This window comes from Phoca vitulina, unplaced genomic scaffold (genome assembly GCF_004348235.1).
Source record: "Phoca vitulina isolate PV1807 unplaced genomic scaffold, GSC_HSeal_1.0 scaffold68, whole genome shotgun sequence".
Classification (NCBI taxonomy): domain Eukaryota; kingdom Metazoa; phylum Chordata; class Mammalia; order Carnivora; family Phocidae; genus Phoca; species Phoca vitulina.
Genome location: NW_022589771.1, coordinates 4,620,339 through 4,637,263, shown reverse-complemented (window position 1 = coordinate 4,637,263; position 16,925 = coordinate 4,620,339). Strand labels below are relative to the sequence as shown.

General features: G+C 51.2%; 1 protein-coding gene and 1 pseudogene across 2 annotated transcripts in view; one reads left to right on the top strand and one right to left on the bottom strand.

Annotated features, from left to right (window-relative positions):
* BACE2 (beta-secretase 2) overlaps positions 1 to 16,923 on the bottom strand; it is a 91,795-nt gene extending 74,872 nt beyond the window's left edge. For both annotated transcript variants that reach the window (XM_032392518.1, XM_032392519.1), the window contains exon 1: positions 16,630 to 16,923. In XM_032392518.1, coding sequence (XP_032248409.1) covers positions 16,630 to 16,923 — 294 coding nt within the window. The remainder of the gene's footprint in view (positions 1 to 16,629) is intronic.
* Positions 5,406 to 6,502, top strand: LOC116624523 (annotated as a pseudogene).
* Positions 16,924 to 16,925: the final 2 nt, after the last annotated feature.

Sequence of the window (16,925 nt, the reverse complement as noted above, 5' to 3'; positions counted from 1 at the left end):
GCCTTTGGGTAGCTGGCTATAAAAGATGTAATCTTCGGATGGGCCTGAATGTCACAATTTTGCCCCAAGTGGATGGGTCTTGATTTGAGAAAAATAAATAAGCTTAACTCCGTTAAACGTGCTTCCCTTCCGTCTAGCGTGTGCTGAGAGGAGTGGCTGTGGGTGCCCCGTGGGCTACCTTAGCATTCATTTACTCAAGAACCAACACTTAACAGGATGAGTGTGTTATGGTCCAGAAAATAAAGCCAGGTGGCATCTTACAGCAAAGGGTCCATTCTATCACGGAAGGCCCACTCCGTCCTCCTTCCTGCCAATATAAACCAGCCTGGTGAGCAACGACCACGTGGGAAAAGTGGGGAGGACCTCCAGGGGGCCACAGGCGCTAGGACTCCATCACAAACCGGGAGGGAGACAGCACGTATCACTTGGCTCAGCCTGGCGTCTTTTTTTTTTTTTTTTAAGATTTTATTTATTTATTTGACAGAGAGACACAGCGAGAGAGGGAACACAAGCAGGGGGAGTGGGAGAGGGAGAAGCAGGCTTCCCGCCGAGCAGGGAGCCCGATGGGGGGCTTGATCCCAGGACCCTGGGATCATGACCTGAGCCAAAGGCAGATGCTTAACCGACTGAGCCACACAGGCACCCTGGGAGTGGGATTTATACACCAGCTTCTCTCATCCGACCAAGCCCAATCCCAAGCCAAGGGAAAAGGGAGTCTGAGCAGTGCAGTTCCCAGAAGCTGGCCACCCAGACAGGACAGAAGGGCCTGTCCCAGTAAAACTCCCTCCTCCGTGGGACCCCTGTGTGGTGCCATTTGCACGTGGGCACCCCAATCAGTTGCCACCCACAGAGGCATCCCGAGCACCTTGCTCCTAGCTGGCCTCCTCTTCCTCTCCCTTCCAGCAGCATCCCCCAGAAGAAGGTGGGGAGGAGGGCAGGAATGGGAATCGAGGGAGGATGGACAGGAGTTAGAAGGTGGGGGCGGCCGACCCGCCACCCCACACGCACAGCTGGGAAAAGAGGAGAGCGGAGCCAAGCTGGACCCTGCCTTCTGAGATTGCCCATAAACAAGTGGACAGCACAGAAACAAAGCGGGGGTCACTCCCGTCCGCTGGCTGGACAGAGGGGAGAGACGCGCCACACACAGGCTCTGCGTGGCAGATCACTGCTAGGAGTTGATATTTACGGTTTAGATCAAGCTTTCGATTGTCCAGTGCCATTCTGGGGCTGCTCTGGGAGAGAAGCTTATTGGAGAAGGCAGCCGGTACATCATCCAGAAGGCCGAGTGTCCAGAACAGTCCAGCAAATAAACCAGTGGATGACTGTTCACTGGGCATCTGTGCTATTCCAAGACACACACGAACTCAGCTCACTGACAGGCAGTTTCTCTTAAATCAAACCAGCCCCCGACTCCATACAGGGCTCCCGAATTCTCATGGACTAGTGACTGAAATTTTTTGGATAAACTACTGTAACAAGGAGAATATTTTGGGGGCACCTGGCTGGCTCAGTCAGTTAAGCGTCTGCCTTCGGCTCAGGTCATGATCCCAGGATCCTGGGATCGAGCCCCGCATCAGGCTCCCTGCTCGGTGGGAAACCTGCTTCTCCCTCTCCCACTCCCCCTGCTTGTGTTCCCTCTCTCACTGTCTGTCAAATAAAAAAAAAAAAAAAAGAACTAAAATTCCTTGGGGCGCCTGGGTGGCTCAGTCAGCTGGGCATCCAACTCTTGGTTTTGGCTCAGGTCACGATCTCAGGGTCGTGAGATTGAGCCCATGGCAGGCTCTGCTCCCAGTGGGGAGTCTGGAGATTCTCTCCCTCTGCTCCTCCCTCTCCCCCTCTCAAATAAACAATAAATCTTAAAAAAAAAAAAAAAAAAAAGATCTAAGATTCTTTGGAAGATTTTTACACAGGCAGTAAATTCTGTTTCTAATCTTAGAGTTCAAAAGTATTTATGTATGTAGCAAACATACCATTTCTGGTGGCAGAAATCAAGTAAGGATGGAAACATGTAAAGATATCTCCCTGAAAAGACCTCTCTCCGTAGCAGGAGTTTCTTACGAAAAGGCAGTTTCTAAGTCCGTGTGAAAGTATCACCTGAAAGGGACCTGCCTGAACTGTTTATTTTTTTCAGTATCTACTAAGCAGCATACCCCTGCCAGCCACTTGTAATCACAGTAAAAGCCAGCAAATCTGGCCCGGTGGCTTTTTGGGAAGTGAAAGCATGTAACTCATCTGTAGAGGTCTTGAACTTTCGACAGAGCAGACCCATAATGTGCTGGAGCCTGCAAAGTGCTCGGCGGGCTGTCACAGCAGAGGAACGGGTGTGGGAGCAGGGGTGGTGCTCACTGAGCTTAACCATCACCTGGCTCTGGGGATCCCTGTCCCGGACGATCTCGAGAGAGGAGAGAGAGAGAGGGGCGCTTACATGTGCCTACCCGCTTTGCCAGATGCATGCTCTCCTCTCTTCTCCACCTGGCCTTCCTCACTTGAAGTCTTTAAAGAGGGTCCTCGCTCGCTCACGGACGCATCGTGCCCCACGTGTCGGTGTGCGGCATTTCCCTCCCCCGGCCCCCTCCCCATGAACATCCAGGTTGTCTCCAGCCGTTTGCTGGTGCAGGTGACATCACAAATAGCCGTGGGGATGCAAATTTTTACAGTTTTCCCCAATGTAACTTTGTGTAAACGCCCAGAAGTGGGTTTGTGGGTCAAAGGATACATGCACATGTGATTTTACTAGACATTTCCAAACTCCCCTCCGTAGCCTTTGTATGACAGGAGAACATTTTAGTAGAACTTTCCCTTGTTCTACAACTGCCTTCAAACACACTTAATTGTTCTTCCCCATCCCTGAATGGAACCTTGGGCAAAGACTGTTTTTTTCCAACAGCTTTGTAGTAATTCATTTATTTCTAGGCATTAGAAGTCCAGTCCAATCCAAAGACAAAGCTTAAGGTCAAAGCTCCTATCTGGCATCCAACACCATGGGCCCACCTTAGGCTCAGAAATCTGCAGTGGGGAAGAGGAGGCATGGTGGGATTCACGTCTCTTTCCCCACCTGGCTCACAGCAATGCCTGAAACAGGAGGGAAGGAAGGTTTGGGGAAGAACGTGCTCATCTGACGTCATGACTGGTACGTTCTGGGAGTGGCTGATGCCTACACACTCACCCTCCTGGGGGGTATTTAGTAGGTTCCTCAGAGCCCTGGTCTCCCCCTCCCCCATTCCCACCACACAGAGTCCCCACCTGTACTTCCCAGTGTGGACAAAACCACGGCCCGCCCGCTGGCCATGGATGCTCCCGCCTTGGTCTCTAGAACCTGACAGTCTAGCCCGGAGGTCAGCCAACTTTTTCTGTACAGAGCCGGGCAGTGAATATCCTAGACTCTGGCAATATGGTATCTATCTCGACTCTGCCACTGCTGTGTGAAAGCACACACAGACAACAGGTAAACCACCAACCCGGATGGCTGCATTCCCAACAAAACCTTATGGAAACAGGCAGATCGGCTCATGGGCCTTAGTTTGCTGGCCCTGATCTACCCCATGCGAACTCCTCCCAGTGCTCGTCTCCTGAGGGGTCCCCCTCTGTGATGGCCAAAGCCTACATCCCTGTAACAGGGTCCCACACGGTGCTCACTGGACGTAAGCGTCTTGCCGAGAACAGCAACAAAGACACTAATGAAAAGACTTCTCAACTTCTCCTCCTCCTCCTGGGAGATTTGAAGGAGAAGAAAAGAATGACAAACTACCTTAAAGTACTTTTTTTTAAATTATCAAGCTATTTTTTTCCCCAAAAGTTATGATGCCACATCATTTGGAATGTTTTCAGCTACGAGTAAAAGCTAGGTTTCGAGCAGCTCAAACAAGCGGGGATTCTTCTCCACACCGAGAAGGGTCTAGGGACAGCTGGTATCAGATCGGCCCCTCAAAGAAAATCAGCGTCAAATCACCGCTGCTCCCCCCACCTGACTCTCAAGGTCAGAAGCTGGCTCCCTGTGCCGACCTTCACCCGCATCAAAGGCAGGAAGAGCAGAAAGACCACCCCAGCCACACCCACCACTTTTATCCGGAGATACAAGCTTCCCTGAAATCCTCCAGGAGACCCCACCTTAGGTCCCCTGTCCACAGCCGAGGGCTTAGTTACGCCGGCAGCTGCAGGGACAATTGTGCTCCAGGCCAGAGAGGAGAGGGCTGAGAAGATGTTTTGGTTCAACCACCCAACTGAAGGCATCTGCCACGGGGCAGGTGACAGAGTCACCAAGACGGCCATGTTTCAAAACCTAAGCATGCACGTAAATAACAAAAGTACGCTAGGGGCCTCCGGGTGGCTCACTGGGTTAGCGTTCCACTCCTGGCAGCTCAGGTCCCCATCTCGGAGTCGCGAGACTGAGCCCCCCATCGGGCTCTGCGCTAAGTGGGGAGTCTGCTGCAGATTCTTTCCCTCTGCCCCTCCCCCCACTCCCTAACAAATACATCTTTTTAAAAAATACTCTCTATACTCAGCCTAGGCACAGCCCTCCACTTGGCCTTCTAATGCTTCCTTTTTATTTATTTTTATTTTTTTATTTTTTTTAGTAGACTCCACAGCCAACGTGGGGCTTGAACTCATGACTCGGAGATCAAGAGTCACATGCTCTGCCGCTTCAGCCAGCCAGGCGTCCCTAACACTTCATTTTTAAATGTGAAGTCAGCTAATAATCACCAGACATTTGTGGAAAGCCTCTGGCGCGAGACACAGACCAGACGACGACCCCAAGAGAAGGACTCGGGGCCAAAAGAGAAAAGGCAGGAAGCCGAAAAGAAAAACTTCAAAAAAAAACTGTAAGTTATTTCCTCAGAGAAATAGCAGATACGCAATTCGGAAACAGGAGCAAAAAGTACAACCATAAAAAGGAACATTCAGAGGGAAAAAGAAAGTGCTCTTGAAAATTAAAGAGAAAGTGGCATATATGAATACAGAGTAGAACCCAGAGACCAAGCGATGGGAAATAGTAGGAGCTTGAACTAGGAGGCCAACATCTGAATAACAGGAGGTCCAAAAAAATCAAACATTTTACTAGAAAGTTTCTCAGAATTCAACATCCTGAGCCAGACTGAAAAGACCAAGTGCTGAACATTAAAACAAACAAACAAAACAAAACAAAACAAGCCATATTAAGACACGTTGTCATGAAATTTCAGAACACTAGGGCGCCTGGGTGGCTCAGGTGGTTAAGCAACTGCCTTCGGCTCAGGTCATGATCCTGGAGTCCCTGGATCGAGTCCCGCATTGGGCTCCCTGCTCGGCAGGGAGACTGCTTCTCCCTCTGACCCTCCCCCCTCTCATGTGCTCTCTCTCTCTCATTCTCTCTGTCTCAAATAAATAAATAAAATCTTAAAAAAAAAGAAATTTCAGAACACCAGCTCTAAGAATACGGCCTATCCAGTGTCCCCTGTAGCTCATTATCTTATATATGCTTCATATACAAAGAATCGGAAACCACAAGTGCATGGGGCTTATCAAGAGCGTCAAAGAATGCTAACTCCCCAGGACACAGGGGGATGCTGTCTGGCCAGAGCAACCAGGACTGCTGGGCCCTGGGGTCCGCACGCACCCCTGGGGTGGGGATCGGAGGTCATGCGGACCCAAGGAGCCACAGGAAATGTTACCGCTCACTGGCCATGGCCAGGAGCCCCACCCACAGCTCTGCTGAAGCTGGGGTGGGGCATGAGGCCAAGATTTTGAGGCTGGGCAGGCCCCTGCCTCTCTCCCGAGGCCTGAACACAAACACTAGGATGTTTCATGGCTCATAAACCCAGGACAGCGAGGCGTGTGTTCACAGCCACTGGGATGAGCAGCCCCAAGCGAGGCACCAGCTCAGGTGTGGAGGGGCAGGTGAGGATGGTCCTCAGGCACACGGGGGTGGACCCTCTATCAAGAGCCCAGCACGAGGCCTGCAACCCGACCAGCCCACAGTCTCTCCCATTTGGGTGAAACGAACAAGGAGGTGGGCTGCCACAGAGTACCATGTCCCACAGGGTTAAGAAGCCGAAGTGCAGCCCTTTCTGCCTCCGCAGCTGCCATGGTGCCCGTGAAAAAGCTTGTGGCGAAGGGGGGCAAAAAAGGGAAGCAAGTTCTGAAGTTTACCCTGGAATGCACCCACCCTGTAGAAGACGGAATCACGGATGCTGCCAATTTTGAGCAGTTTCTTCAAGAACGGATCAAAGTGAATGGAAAAGCTGGGAATCTCGGTGGAGGGGCTGTAACAATTGAAAGAAGCAAAATCAAGATTACTGCAAATTCTGAGGTGCCTTTTTCCAAAAGGTATTTGAAATAGCTCACCAAAAAATATTTGAAGAAGACTAACCTCCGTGACTGGTTGCGCGAAGTGGCTAACAGCAAAGGGAGTTACGAGTTACGTTACTTCCAGATTAACCAAGACGAGGAACAGGAGGAAGATGAGGATTAAAACTCATTTATCTGGAATATTTTGTAGGAGTTCTTAAATAAAACTTGGGAACCAAAAAAAAAAAAAAACAAAAACAAAAACAAAAGAAGCCAAAATGCAGGGGCACCTTGGTGGCTCAGTCCTTAAGTGTTTGCCTTCGGCTCAGGTCATGATCCCAGGGTCCCGGGATCGAGCCCCGCATCGGTCTCCCGGCTCAGCAGGAAGCCTGCTTCTCCCTGTCCCACTCCCCCTGCTTGTGTTCCCTCTCTCTCTCTGTCAAATAAATAAATAAAATCTTTAAAAAAAAAAAAGCCAAAATGCCCATATTTGTACTGACCAAAGGGTGATAAAAAGTATCTTACCTATTTCTGAAATGAGTGTATACTTAGGAATAAGCACACCACTTATGCTGATAAATTCTTAGGCATCAGGAAGCTTGTGGATTACATGTGAGTGTCGGTGGGGCAGGGACCTGGCCCCATCCTGTACCCCTTGTCACCCCTTGCTGCACGGCTCTCAGGCATCCCAAGGTGCCAGGCACGCAAGAGATGTTCAAAGTCTTAGGTTCAGAGCACTCGATCTTAAAAGGAGGTTTTGTGGTTGTTTTTAACCTCAAACATCATCTCCCTTTGCCCCCCAATCATTTTCTCTTGCTCAGTGCCCACATCCTCCTCTTCTGGAAAAAAGTTCAAAGTACATATATCAATGAGAAGTACACTCTGGACTGACTCACAGAGGCTTTTGTGAGTTAGATTCTAGATCACTTTGGGGAGTTAGGATTTTAAAGTATATAGAGCTTTAAAAATAAATAAATAAAGTAGAGCTTTAAAACTGTTTCGTGAAAGGCCGAAATGAGGCTCTCAAATACAGTCAGTGACAGAGAGCATTCCTTCTTTCATTCCTCAAATATTAGCCTAACCTGTGCCAGCCACAAGGTCCAGCAGGAGGGCTGTGCTGAGCCAACAGTTCTGTGCATCTGACCCCCGAGCCTCCAAATGCACGGCCCTGCCACTGTGCCTGGAGGCTTTCTCCAACCAGCTGGAGGACCCCAATCACTGAAGGTTAGCCCACTCGTGAGCAGCCCTCAGCCCACACCTGGCAGGAGCCGGGGCGGGGGGAGGGGGGAGTGCCCGGTGCCCTTGCCCTTCAGTTGGGACCGCTGAGTCTGGCATCCTCTCTCGGGGATCCTCAGGGGGCTCGCGCCCCGCTGCCCACACCTTCTCACTTCTCCACCCCCTACACATGATTCCTGAGATCGCCTCCCAAATAAACTGCCCACTCTCACGCTTGTCTCAGTCTGTTTCTGGGGACCCTGACCGAAGACACTGTTAGAAAACAGGCAATGGTCTCCTGGTGCCCCGCCTCCCCTGGGCATGCTGAGCTTAATTTTCCTTTCTAATTCAGAAACTCCTGGCTAACCATATTCAGGTCCCTTCCCCCAACTCTTGACAACTCTCTCTCTCTCTCTGTAAGGACCTTGTTCTAATAAAATCTAACCCCAAAGCACAATTTTAAACTAGAGGAAAGAGGAGCTGCTCCCAAATGCTCCCAAAGCCGGCACATCGGAGGGGCCCACGGCCCATGTGCACTCACGGCATGTGCCCCCCGCCCCCGCAGGGGTACAGGGGTAGACTTCACCTGCCTGGCTTCACCCTGGAACCTGGTTCTCCCCAACCTCTCAAGGCTGGGTCTTCCCACGCTGCTGGTCACAGCCAAACTGCACCTCCCCGGAGAGCTTTCCTCCAACCGCCAGGCTGGAGCAGTCTGTCCTGACCCGTGCCCATGACCAGGTTGGACTGTCTCAGCAATCAGCGGAAATTCTGTTTACTGTCTTACAATCGGTCTTGCCAACAAGCACACAGGTTCTAGCAAAGTGTCCAGATCTTTTACTTGTTTTGGAAAATTGAGTTGATTGGGTTGTTTGCTTTGCTTTGTTGAGTTTTGAGATACAAGTCCTTGTTGACTGGTGCACCCCGGGGCTTAGAACAGAGCCTGCACATGGTAGGTGCTCAATAAAGATGCCGAATGAGAAGAACCACCATGCTGGAACGAGACAGGGCTGTGAAGATCAGGGGCGATCCGCAGGTGTCACGGAGTCCCTCCTTGCTCGTGCGTATGGCGGATACTTCTCCCGGACATCCTCCCCTCACTGCTCCCAAGCCAGCTGAGTCGACATGTTGTTTCCAGGATTTCTCGACCTTGGTACTGCTGACATTTCAGACCAGATAATTATCTGTCGGGGGGGGGGGGGGGGGGGCTGTCCTGTGCCTTGCAGGATGTTGAGCAGCTGTCTAGGGAACCCAGGAACTGAAAAAGTAGCACTTGCATCTATACATTTATTTTCCTTTCGTTTTCCTACTAATTCATTTTTATTGATTTACAAATTATTGCTATGTGACAGAAGGAAATTTAAAAAGGACACCGTCAGCACACACGCCTTTAGAACACTTTCCCTGGAGAAAACGAAAGCCACGTTTCCAACCTGCCAAACACAAGGAAGTTTTTGGAACACAATCTGCTTGAGGTAGAGATTTGCTAAACCGGCAGAGGAAAACGCTAACCAAACAACAACATTTAGGAAGATAAAAGAACCTACCCATTCCACGCAGGGAACCACGAAGCAGAGGAGAATCTGGCCTCTCTCGTGGCTCCCAAACCGCATCCATGGGCTGGGGCCGAGCGACTGCTTGAGGGGGACCAGGAGGACATGGTAAAATGCAGATGCTCAGGCCCGGTGCAGACTGTCTCACCCACTACATCTGGGCTGGATCCCGGGAAACTATTTTTAACCAGTTCTACCAGGTGCTCTTAGTCCCCCCCAGGCCGGCTGGGTTTGGGGACAAGGACTGCAGTTGCGGCCAGTGAGCCCGCAGCACTTACCCTCCTCTGCCCCCTCCCCCAACCCCAGGGCCCTGAGCCAGATTCTGACAGATGCCCAGGTGTCTTACCTGCACACAGCTGCTGAAAATTAGAGCTTTTGAAAGCACTCAGAACTAGAACAGATGATAACCGGTGAGAGAGTCCTCAAAGGGATCTCAGGTCACCTGGTCAAATCTCCTAATTTACAGCAGAGGAACCGAGGAGCCAAGAGGTTCTCCCACACCAAACATTCGGCCAGCAGTACCTCTGGGATCAGCACCCCAACACCCAATTCCCAAACGACTGCAGTTCTGCCGGCTTCCCGGCAACTTGTCCGACTGCAAGAAGCTTATGGTTTCCAGGGGGCAGCCTGATGTCGTGGAAACGGCTCTGGATGCCCACTGAGACTTCTGGAATCCCACCCACTTTCCCCAAGCAGCAAGCTTCCCTTCCCGCAAGCATCCTGATTGTCCTGACCTCTCTGCTACCTGGAAAACTTTTTGATTCAATACTCTCCACCTTTCTTCCCCCTCGGCACCACTTTCTGAGGGGCTGGCTTGTGGGCGGGGCTTTTGGGGGGTTTGTGGGGCTTTGTTTTGTTTTTGTTTTGTTTCAGGCAGGGGGTTTGCATGGCTGGCAAGCTGAAGTAGTCCCCCTGCCTACCGCAAATAGGGCCATTTATCCAGTGCGGGCTTTGGAGGGGCTCCACGGTAGGAGCACGAGCCTGGCCTTAGGGAGGCCAGGTATAAATCCTCCCGCTGGGCCATTCTCGGTCTAGTGCGAAACGGAAGGAGAGAAGTTTCCCACTGCCCTTTACGGCTCCCCGGAATGATGAAGCTGGCCCAGGGCAGCACGCCTTACTCCTCAGACAGTCCTTTCTATCTTCCTAAAATGGCAATGCTGAGACTGTGTATTTCAGGTACAGGTATATGACGTGCCATATAGTAAAAATCCAAAAACGTCCAACCTGAGACCTGTGTTGGCTAGCACGCGTCAACTCATAAACAAACCTCCTAGTTGTTTCCTTAATGCGGTTACACCAGTTCTGTTTCTTTAACGTGGTTACACCCAAGAGTATTTTTGTTTCCTCTTTGAGAATTCCAAGAGCAAAAAAAGCAACTTGAGTACCAACAGGCAAAAAATCAAATAGTCCATCTGGACCAGAAGGGGACAAAGGGGCGCCAAGTGACAGTCAATCTAACTGTGCATCACACACACATTCTCCAAGGCTCGGGAAACTAGCCCAGAATATGGGGTACACACCCTTACTCACATTTCACCCATAAATACATATATACGAAGTCACAGAAGGTGAGCGGGGCCGTCCACCTGCCTCACGGTTGCATTGTTTTGCAGATAGAATCGGTTGTCACTAATGTACAATAAGCCCCAGTGTCAACATCAAGCCCAGGCTGGACAAAAAGAACAGAGTGAGTGGAGGAGTCCAGGACATAGGGCAATGGAGCCAAGCGTGAGCAGAAGCCCCACTGCTGGTCGTAGGGGAGGTCCGTAGGTTGGAGACAGAAGTGCCCATCAACACCCTGGACCCACCACCTACTTCCGCTGCACCCTGCCCGGGGCAAAAGTCAGCAGCCACCAACCCCGACCTTCAGCCTAGGTGGACCCTGAATCCAGGGGCCAAAGGCTTGACCTGCTCCATTCTGGGTCTGAGCTATAAAATAAAACCCAAGCATGCTGCCAGGCACCAGCAGGAAGGGAACGTTGCCTTGAAATGTCTGTCCTCGGGTCCAACACGGCACGTACTACCGTGTGCAGAAATCACTCCTCACAAGAGCCAACCTTAACCTCCCCCTTTGGGTTTTTAGTTAGGAGGGGCCAGCAATGTTCTAGGAGGAAACAGCCCAGAGGTTATGCCCACCTGTCTTTAACAGAGGAAATCAGAAGTCAAGAAAGCACTGGATGGGACAGGAAGAAGTACTGGAGGAGAAAGGTGTGTATTTTCTATCAAACATACTCAGTAAAGAGGATTGATGGATGCCTTACAGTCTTTTTTTTCCTAAGATTTTATTAATTATTTGAGAGAGAGAGAGCACAAGCAGGGAGGAGGGGCAGAAGGAGAGGGAAAAGCAGGCTCCGTGTTGAGCAGGGAGCCCAACGCGGGGCTTGATCCCAGGACCCTGGGATCATGACCTGAGCGGAAGGCAGACGCTTAACAGACTGAGCCACCCAGGCACCCTGCATTACAGAGTCTTTAAAACATGAAATGCAAGGTTTCAAGCCTTCTATATCTTTATTGTTCCCAGCATGAGTATTTGTTAGTCATGGGGCAGAAGAAGAGGGAATCTCAAGCAGACTTCCCGCTGAGCACGAAGCCCGACACACGGGGCTTGATCTCATGACCCTGAGATCATGACCTAAGCAGAAACCAAGAGTCAGATGCTTAACCAACTGAGCCACCCTGGCGCCCCTAAAATAAATACATTTTTTTTTAAAAGATATGTTGAAATCCTAAACCCTGTCTTTACAGTTGTAATGAAGCTAAGATGAGGTCAGAACGGACCAGGGTGAACCTTAATCCAATGACTGGTGTCATTCTAAGAAGCAAATTTGGACCTAGAGACGCACACAAGGCGGGGGGGGGGGGGGGGGAGAATTTCATTTGAAGACAGACACAGAGATTGGAGAGATGCAGCCTAGAACCAAGGAACAGGGAGGCCTGCGGGCAGCCACCAGAAGCTGGGAGAGGCGGGGGAGGGAACAGGGCCCTGGCAACACCTTCCTCTGGATGACCGACCTCCAGAACGGCGAGAGAGTGTATTTCTGTTAAGTCAGCTGGTTTGTGGTGATCTGTCACAGCAGCTGCAAGAACCTAGAAACTCAAAGATCTCCAACCCGTAAGGGAAGGGCAGCACAGCGTGGCCGATCACCTGTCCGCCGCCATCACTGGGGTAATGCCACCAGCATCCCAGATGCTTCTGGCCACACCCAAGTCCTCCGCAGGTGAATGAAAATGGGTATTTTTTTTTTTTTAAAGTCCAAGTGCACAAGGGGAGCAGTAGTAAAGTGCTCAGACTGCGGGACGGAACCGGGCAGACCCCACTGACAGATACCCCAGCTCTGCCACTCACCAGGGGGACCTTGGACAGATTACTGGGCCTCTCCGCACCTTGCTCTCGCCATCTGATCATTAAATCGAGTAACTTCTACGTCCTTCCCAGGGCCGTTTGGAGGAGTAAATGAGACGATCTGAGCAAAATGCTTAGCATGGTGCCCACCATCCAGTGAGCCTGAAGTAAAGGTTAGCTAGTAATATTAATGGTTGTTAGCGACTTCTCAGACTGTCCCTCAGGGGCTTTGAGCAGATGCCTCGGCCCAGCCTTTCTGCCTTCCGGAGGAGGACCTGGATCTTGAATTCTTCCACCAAAGCTCAGAGCTGCTACCCGCCGCTCACAGGAGCTGGTAGGAACCTCGCTTTTGCCTTTCCTGTTCTTCAGACCCCAGAAATCTCTTCCTTTCCCATTGTCCTTAATATTTACCATCTCACTGTGTTCCATCAAATGTATTCTCGGTGCCCATCGCCTTCCTTTTTCCAGCCTCGCATGCAGTGAGCCTCATGTAATTTAGGGACACTGGATTGCTTATTCTAAAAAAGACAAACTCCTAAATTGCATATACTTGGCACATATCTTCAATCCAAAGTCTTCCAAACAATTGTGTACTAAGAAGTGGTAAGCCAATGCGCCATGATTAAAATGTGAGTCCCCAAAATAATTTCTTAGCTCCTTACGTTCGAATGTTTAAATATGAAAATCGTGTTGCTGTCTGTTTCATCCATATCAGCGGAGATGACAGAAAATCTTTCATCAGAAACCCCTAAGGGCTTTTTGAGGCCATTACAAGGTACAGAGCAGCAGACCCTTAGCATCTCCAGTTGGATTTACTACGTCAGGGTGAAAGCCTTTTTTTTTAAATAATGGAAATTGCTATAATTATAATCACTTTAGAACACCATTATTATTATTAATAAGACCAAATTGCATGGTTCAAGCGGCTGCTGGTTCTCTACTGTTCGAAAGAAGTCACGTGATGGTATCAAACACCTGGCACTCATCTCCATGCCAACGTGGTCCTGCTCTCGCACCGGCTTCGGGGCACATGCCTGTGATGTCCTCAACAGTGGCAGGCAGAACGACGAACCCCTGGCTCTTGATGAAAGCATTCAGGGAACGAGCACATGTCCAACAGTGGGCTTTCCCATGGGAGAGCAGGGGTCTGTGCAGCTCTGGTTCCGGATGACCTCTCCCTCTCCCATGCATACCTGGATCCAACCATTCAGTAGGTCACCCTGAAGGGAGGGAAACGATGAAGGGACAGCAAGGGGCTGGAGTCCATTTTTGGTCACCCATTAAATCCCTAACACCTTGGGCTTTAAGGTCCAGGGACCTCTGGCTGGAGAGGGTAGTTAAAGGCCAATTTTTTTTTTTTTTTTAGAGGGAAGATTAGGGGTGCCTGGGTGGCTCAGTCAGTTGAGTGTCTGCCTTCCGCTCAGGTCACGATCCCCAGGGTCCTGGGATCGAGCCCTGCATCAGGCTCCCTGCTTGGCGGGGAGTCTGCTTCTCCCTCTCCCTGCCGCACCCCCTGCTTGTGCTCTCTGTCAAATAAATAAATAAAATCTTAAAAAGAAAAAAGGAAAATGGGAAAAAGAAAAGGAAGCAGTAAGGAAAGGTAGCAGTAGGTAGGGGCCCAGTGGTTCAGAACTTGGCTTCTGGAGTCTAGCCACCTGGGTTGGATTGCTGGCTCTCCCTCTTTCTTGTCTGGTTCAGTCTGGGCCAGTCATTCAACCTCTCCAAGCTTGTTTTCCCATCCCCTAAATGGGTATCAGAACTGCGAGGTGGTTGCGAGGATCCCCCCAGGAGAACACACGGGCACGCACGCAGCAGGGTGCTTACCACGAGGGGAGCCCTCCACACAGTCAGGGACTATCACTTCTCCACAAATTCTTGGTTATTTAATGCCTGAACTTACAATTTCATCTTTCTCTCCACCTAAGCAAGTTTTATTTTAGGCTTAGGAGAATCAGCAGAGAATAAATGCATAACTCTTGGCCATTAACAGAGCAGGAAACCTCACTCCAAGTTCAGAAGTCACCCCAGGGCCTGCTGCAAACACCTGCTGGTGGCCGGAGACATTTCAGGAGGAGACAGGGAAGAAATGAATCCCAATGCACTTGTCACTAATACCTAACAGTTTACAGTAGGCCTCTGGAAAGATCGTACACACGGATTTTGCTATAAAACAGCTTATTACTAAATCAGGCCAAGAAGGAGGAACAGAATATTTCATTCCCCGTCAAATGTAAAAATTAAATCTGGATTGTTAAAAACAGCCTTCCCTGGAAACATGCTCATCTTTAACTGAGAAATAACCTTGAATGAACTACTTCCTTGGCCAGGGTAAAGATATAAGCACTAGGCTTCAGTACGATCCTGTTAATTAAACTTCATCATTTTAAAGTAAAGGTCACTGGGATGCCTGGCTGGCTCGACCTGCAGAGCATGTGACTCTCGGAGCTCCGGGAGGTGAGTTCAAGGCCCACGGTGGGCCTAGAACTTACTTAAAAAAATAATAAAATAAAGGTCACTGGATTAATTAATAAAGAAAAGCTATTATTTATGAAAGGTTTGTGTTCTTTTTTTTTTTGAGAACCCAAGAGAAATCTTATCCCCCCCACCCCCTGTTTTTCTTGAGGCTTTCTTTTCCCCTTCCTGTCTTCTCTGGAGGGAGACAGACATCAAGGACCCCTTTCATCACAGCACCCAAACTGCCCAAATCTTTACTTTAGTACAAAGACTTCCCTTCCACTCAAAAATTAACAAGAGCTCTTCCCCACAAGGCACATATTTTACAAAGGGAGAGTCATTTCCTGTTCCCAAAGATCATCCTTGAGCCACTAAAGAGGTTCATCCGCAAAATCTTTCGAAATCTTGGGAAGGCAAAAAGTACAAAGTTCTCATTCTCACCACGAGCGCGTGTCTTCACGTGGTGGCTCTTACCAGCACCCACACCTCTGTGGTCAAGTTAAGCTCCCTCAGCTGACGCCCTCCCCCTCCCTGCCCACCATCCCCGCCGGGAACACCAAAGACAAGGCTTCAGAGGAAAGGCAACCAGAGTTAAAGTTTTGAGAACACATTTCTGAAGGTTTTTTTTTAAAACTAATTAAGCAAGTATAGAAGTTACTCAGTAGAGTTTCTTTTTTTAAAAGAATTAGCATCGCGTCTTTCCTCTTAAGAAAGTCTTGAATAATTTAATTAGAATTACACCAAAGTCATGAGTATGTTCTATTTATGGGGGAATCATAGCTGAATTGAAACTCAAATGACAATGTTAAAAATAAAAACAAAGTATCTTGGGACTGTACTCAATTGATAAGAAAAACCTGACTTCAAATAATCACACTTAGATTAGGTAAACGTGGAAAGAGGAGGGGGGCCAAATCAACTCCAGGAATTCTGTTTCTGTTAAGATTACTGAGCCGGGGGCCATTAGTTTCTTGCAACAGAAAGTGCTAGTAAATTAAAATCAGATTAAGATAAAAAGAAGGCTGTTTGGGTTTATTTTTATTTGGTCATCGGGAAGCCACCCGGGCCCCGGAAGGCTTGCTCAGCCCGTATTTTTCCGCAGGAGCAGGACTGCATTTAGTACATTCCACACACACGTGTGCAGACGCTGGCTCCGTGCAGAGAGGCAGGGAGGCTGGGCGGGCGGGAGGAAGCCGACGAGCCAACTCCGGGAGAGGAGAGCAGCACGGCGGCCACGCGGCCCCCTCCGCCCGCAGCCAGCGAGCCTCCGCGGGCAGGGCTGCTCGCCGGAGCTCGCGCACAGATCCCTCTCCAGGCACTGCGCCTCCGGAGCCGGCCACCAGCCCCCGTAGCAATGAGACAGCATGGGGTGTGTGTGTGGGGGGCGGAGAACCGGCACCCAAAGTGAGCCCCCAGTAGCCACAGCATCGCGCCCAAGGCCCACGGTGCCGGCTCCCCGCTCGCCAGAAGGGCTGCCCGCTGGAGGCGCTCGCCGCCCGGCCGCTCCGAGGGGAGGACTAACAAGTTCTTAAACACTCGCGCACACCCTCGGCTGCGCCCCGGACAGGACGGCCCGCGCTCCGCGTCCCCAGGGCGCGCGCCCCGCTCCCGGCCCCGCGGTGCCCCTCGGCGGGCCCCCACTCCGCTCTGCCGGCGTGTGGTTGGGGGCGACGCTAAACCGCGCGCCAGCACCGCCGGGCGCCCCCCCAGAACCCCGGAAAACCTGCGGCTGCAGCCTGGGGGAGCGCAGGGGTGGCGAGGAGCGGGTCCCCCGGGCGAGCGAGCGAGCAAGCGCCAACCTACCTTCTGCGGGGGGGTTCCGATCAGCATCTCCAGGTAGTAGCCACGGCCAGAGTCGCCCTGCAGGTTGTCCACCATGGCCAAGAAGTTGGCGGCGGCGCCGCCGGCGGGCTCCAGGGCGAGCGCCAGGCCGTCCGCGTGGGGCGCGGCGCGGGGCGCGGCGGGGGTCCCGGGCCCGGGGGTGGGCGCGGCCACGCGGAGGGGCAGCGTGAGGGGTGCGGGGGCCGGCGCCGGGGCTGCGCGCAGGAGCCACTGGGCCAGCAGCGGCAGCAGCAGCGCCGGGGCCTGCGCGCCCATGC